The sequence below is a fragment of the Gekko japonicus genome, unplaced genomic scaffold, assembly GCF_001447785.1.
Source record: "Gekko japonicus isolate JY-2015 unplaced genomic scaffold, Gekko_japonicus_V1.1 scaffold181, whole genome shotgun sequence".
Taxonomy (NCBI): domain Eukaryota; kingdom Metazoa; phylum Chordata; class Lepidosauria; order Squamata; family Gekkonidae; genus Gekko; species Gekko japonicus.
The window spans coordinates 1,033,867-1,039,301 of record NW_015171507.1 but is presented as its reverse complement, the minus strand read 5'-3'; the positions used below and the strand labels follow the sequence as shown (position 1 = coordinate 1,039,301).

The following is a 5,435-nucleotide window of genomic DNA, read 5'->3' as shown; positions in this document are numbered from 1 at the left end:
CCCGGCAAACCCCCCCCCCCCCCCCACGCTTGAGCTCTGCTAGTTTGGGAGTATCCCACTGTTGGGGTATAAGGTGTGCTTTTTAATTGGTTTTTAAATATAGTTTTAATGTATTTTACATCTGTTGTTTTGATATTCATTGTTTAATCGAGTCGTACTTATACCTGGGTTCTGAGTTGCTTGGGGGAAAGGCGGGGCATATATATAAAAATTTTAAATAAAGTAAATGAAAATGCAATAAGTTTGGTAACTCCAAAAGCCACAAATACAGAGAGAGGAATCTCTCCACCAGGTCTTAATTGACAGGAAGCGGCACACAGACCGTGGTCATGTAGATGTAATTGGGGGAGTAGGCTGCATCCTTTCAGCATAGAAATTATAGCCGGCTTATAAGTAACAGCTTCCCCAAAGTTCATTTTTAAAAGGTCCCAGAAGTATCCAAAATTCAGAGACAGGGGTGTGGGCTATGGCTGTCTCGCCAGTTCTTTTAAAGGGTGGATAAGCATTGGTGTGATCGTATGCAGAGAGACGGAAGGGCAGGACAGATACTCGAAAGGAGGAAGCAGAAGCACTGAGGTTTCTGGTCTCTTGTGCTTTTTTTTTTTTAAAGGTACATTGCCGCATCCAGGCCATTCAGACTCTGCACGGGAAAAAATGAGGGTTGTGAGACCCACGTAAATTATCCAAATTGAACCAAACATGCATTTTTAAAAATTTTGCACAATTTCATCCACAGTTTCAACTGTTTAGCATATTTTATTCTGGCTTTGCCGCTCATCAGCAGGGGCAGTGGATGTTTCCCTGCTTTCCCCTTTCTGAGATTTCAGCCAGCAGCATCCACTGACTTCTCAAGCACATCTTTGCAAAGGACTAGAGATTTTTTCCCTAGGTGGTATGTGTGCGTTTTTGTAAGGAGAGTTACATTGCTCAGATTCATACCTGAATGGTAGCACGCATGCCCCTTTGACTTTCAGGTTCCTTTTAGACTACTTAATAAGAGCATGAGAGAAGCCATGTTGGATCAGGCCAATGGCCCATCCAGTCCGACATTCTGTGTCACTCAGTGGCCAGAAGCTAGGTGCCATCAGGAGGTTCACCAGCGGGGCCAGAACTCCAGAAGCCCTCCCACTCTTGCCCCCCAAGCACCAAGAAGACAGAGCATCACTGCCCCAGACAGAGTGTTCCATCGATTTTTGTTGTTGTTCAGTAGCACAATCGAGTCCGACTCTTCGCGACCCCACGGACCACAGCACACCAGACCCTCCTGTCTTCCACTGTCCTCTGAGTTTGCTCAATTTCATTACTGTCCATGGGGTTTTCTTGGTAAAGATACTGAAGTGGGCTGCCATTTCCTTCTCCAGTGGATCATGTTTTGTCTGAGTTCTCCGCTGTGGCCTGTCCGTCCTGGGTGGCCCTCCAACGGTATAGCCCACAGCCTCATCAAACAATGCAAGCCCCCTTGCCGCCACAAAGCAGCAATCCACGAGAGGGGGTCCATCTATACTTGTAGGGAATTGCCACTGATGGGCCTCTGCTCCATAGGTTTATCCAATCCCCTCTTGAAGCTGTCTATGCTTGTAACTGCCACTACTTCCTGTAGCAGTGAATAGCATGTGTTAAGTACTCTTTGGGTGAAGAAGGACTTCCTTTTATCTGTTCTAAGCCTACTGCTTATTTATTTCATTGAGGGCCCACAAGTTCTTGTATTGTGAGAAAGGGAGAAAAGTACCTCTTTCTCTACTTTCTCTATCCCACGCAGAATAAATTTTGTAAACCTCTGCCTTGTCACCCCTCAGTCATGGTTTATCTCCAAGCTAAAGAGCCCTAACCTCTTTAACCTTTCATCATAGGGAAAGTGTTCTGTCCCCTTCATCATTTTGGTTGCCCCTTTCTGCGCCTTATCCATGGCTATCATATCGTTTTTGGAGGTGCGGTGAGGCTGTACCAATTATCGAGAGGAGGGGAGATTAGCACTGCAGCGTGCTGACGAAAGGTGCCCCTCCGAGCCCCATCGCTGTGTTGTGGGTCTCCCCCGCCTGCCCACACATTCGCACAGCTTCATACCTCCTGACCCCTTTTCATTTATTTATGTTTTGCAGGTCTCCTTGAACATGGACGCAACTGGTCAGCCATTGCCAGAATGGTGGGATCTAAAAGCGTGTCGCAGTGTAAAAACTTCTATTTCAACTACAAGAAAAGGCAGAACCTGGATGAGATCCTACAGCAGCACAAACTGAAAATGGTAAGCCCCCATTGCCTGTAAAGGAGGGGTGGGGGGAGACAGTGGGGCATTCTCAAAGGAGGGCTTTTGAGGATTTCTTTCTCTCTGTTTCCACTTTTTGTGAAGAATCTATTTGGGTCTGGGCGAGTTCATGTGTTGCATAGTAATAAAGAAGCTCATGAGCTTCTATCAGTGAAATCCTACGCAAACTAACTCCAGTCTAGGTCCACTGAGACCAGTAGGCTTACATTGGAGTAACTCTGCATAGGATTGTAATGCAAGGAACCAAGGCATTTCACTGGGAGCGAGGCAACTGTGGGAGGGCTTCTAATGTCCTGGCCCCACTGGTGGACCTCCTGATGGCACCTGGTGTTTTTGGCCACTGTGTGACACAGAGTGTTGGACTGGATGGGCCATTGGCCTGATCCAACATTGGCTTCTCTTCTGTTCTTATGTTCTGGGATCCTAAGCCAATGCTGGTTCTCTGGTGAGCCCGCTAACATGGTGCGCGTGTTTTCAAAACATTGACTGTCCGTATTTTCATTTCATCTTGTTTTTAAGTGCATGCTTAAGATTTTGAAGTGATCACCTTTTTTTAAAAAAAGAAGTTGTGTGTCAATGGTTCAGTAGACGAAGGACGCGCCCGCTGTCGTGGGATGAATTGTTTTCCAAGTACGTGAGGCGGCTGTTCAGAAACACTCGCAAGAGCAGCTGGATTTCTTTGAGGGAGGAGAGCGTTTTGCAGAGACTCGCCGGCATCGGCTGCCTGCGTTCCCTTTCATTTAATTTAAAAGGAAAGTGCTTTTAGGACTGTTGAAAACGCAGGCATCTGAAGCCTTTGTCAAGTGGAAATTGCAAGTCGCACTCGCGCACAGGCCAGAATAGTTTCCGGTGGGTCGCCATGTCGGTCTGCAGCAGAAGAGCCAGATTCGAATCCAGTAGCAGCTTAGAGACTGTCAAGATTTCTAGGCTATAAGCTTTCGAGAGTCAAAGTCTGGTGCAGCGGTTAGGAGCACAGACTCTAATCTGGGAGAATCAGGTTTGATCCCCCACTCCTCCACGTGCAGCTGCTGGTGTGACCATGGGCCAGTCATAAGTTCTCTCAGAGCTGTTCTCTCAAGGGCAGTCCTCAAGAGAGCTCTCTGAGCCCCACCTACCTCACAGGGTGTCTGTTGTGGGGAGGGGAAGGATTTTGTAAGACGCTCTGAGACTCCTTTGGGTAGTGAAGGGCGGGGTATAAATCCAGTCTCCTCCTCCTCCTCCTTCTTTCTCTTCCCTTTGTCAAATAAAAACAAAATATGACTGTTTTGTGGATTTTTAGCGCCCCTTGGTCTTCTGATGGCTTGGGTTTATCAGGCATGTCTCTAGGTTGTGGTACTCAAAGTTGTCTTTCTCCAAAGAGCTGAGGGTTTCCTATTCCCCCAGTTTATCCTTAAAACCAGGCTCACAAGATAGGTGCATTTGGGATTCAGTAACTGGCCAAGGTCTCCCAGTACGCTTCATGACTGAGTGGGGATTTGAATCCCTGTCTCCCCTCCCTGGCTGTGTTGGCTCTGTGGTTAAGACGCTGAACTGCAGGCTGGAAGGTCGGTAGTTTGGCAGTTCAAGACCTGAGTGCCGCGTGACGGAGTGAGCTCCTGTCTCTGGCCCCAGCTCCTGCCAACCTAGCAGTTTGAAAGCAAGAAATTGCAAGTAGATAAATAGGTACTGCTTTGGTGGGAAGGTAACAGCGTTCTGTGCGCCTTGGTGTCTAGTCATGCCGGCCACATGACCACGGAAACGTCTTTGGACAGCGCTGGCTCTTCGGCTTGGAAATGGAGATGAGCACCGCACTCCTAGAGTCGGATTCAACTGGCTTTTGAGCAAGGGAAACCTTTACCTTTTACTCCCCTCCCTGTGCTTCTGTGAGCCCCCTTATTATTTATAGAGAGCTTTCAGTGTATAAAGTGCCTCACGCATATTATCCTCTTGTAGTCCTTACAATAACTCTGTAAGGTAGAGCAGTATTAGAGATTTGAACCAGGGGCCTCCTTGGGTCACAGCTCATTCTCTTCACTGCTGCTCACGTATGGGCAGGTGGCGACGAAGGACGGGGTCTTCTCTGTGATGGCACCTTTTTGTGGAACGTCCTCCCCGGAGGCGCTGGGCCAGCACCAGCTTAGCTTTCTTTGAGATGTCCAGTAAGAAAAGAACGTTCTGTTTTCCCAGGCTCTTTGGTCAGTGGCCAGGTCAGTGGCTCTTTGTACTGATCATCATTCTGAGTTGACCCCGGTACTTCATTCCCCGTTCGGTTATCGCTTCGTGCGGTTTTTACTCTCACCGCGTCGCGGATGCGCTGCTTTATCTTTTGTAAGGGAGTTTTAGGGAAAGGAAGGAAAAGAGGGATGCTGTGGGAAGAAATAATAAATAAGCCCCCTTTTCCAGGAGGACTGGAGGGGAGGACCCGAGGCACCGAACCGGTGGTCCCTCTGTCCTGAGCTCCCCAGAGTCCCGTTCCCATCCTTGCCAGTCTGGGTTTCTTAAACTCGCGTCTGAGAGAGAAAGGGGGACCGCAAATAATGGAAATAAGTAAATAACCGGATGTGCTTGGCGCTGAACCCAAGATTGTAAATGTGCAAAGCAGAATTATTGTGTATTTTGGGTTCTGTCTGACGGTGCCCACTGCAAGCCGCGGTCCCCACGTTTTCTCCTTCTCTCCCCCCTCCATTAAGTTTAACAAAACAAAACCGCCTAAGAGGACATGGACGGCATTGCAAGCCGGCCCCTGCGAGCAGAGGCCAAGGAAGTGTTGCAGCGACTGGGAAACTCCTCGGTTTATTTCATTCATTCATTCATTCATTCATTCATTCATTCATTCATTCATTCATTCATTCATTCAGTTTATACTTCACCATACTCCCCAATGGGGACCCGAAGCAGCTTACATCATTCTCATCGCCCCCATTTTATCCTGACAACAACCCTGTGAGGTAGGTTAGGCCGAGAGAGTGTGACTGGCCCAAGCTCGCTCTGAGAGCTGCCCGTGGCCAAGTGGGGATTCAAACCCGCGTCTCCCAGATCCTAGTCCAGCACGTTAACCACTGCACCGCACTGGCGGGATGTGATGTTCCTGGGCATGCTTCCGGCGCACAGCACTGCCGGCGGTGTGCCCAATGTCTCTTGTCTGAGTAGAACATTTCAGAGGGAGGGAGGCAGGCCTTGATTGTAACAAAGC

General features: G+C 48.6%; 1 protein-coding gene across 1 annotated transcript in view; it reads left to right on the top strand.

The window, feature by feature from the left end:
* Positions 1–5,435, top strand: part of NCOR2 (nuclear receptor corepressor 2) — a 332,048-nt gene that overhangs the window by 199,220 nt on the left and 127,393 nt on the right. The window contains exon 17 of the mRNA XM_015419296.1: positions 2,100–2,242. Coding sequence (XP_015274782.1) covers positions 2,100–2,242 — 143 coding nt within the window. The remainder of the gene's footprint in view (positions 1–2,099; positions 2,243–5,435) is intronic.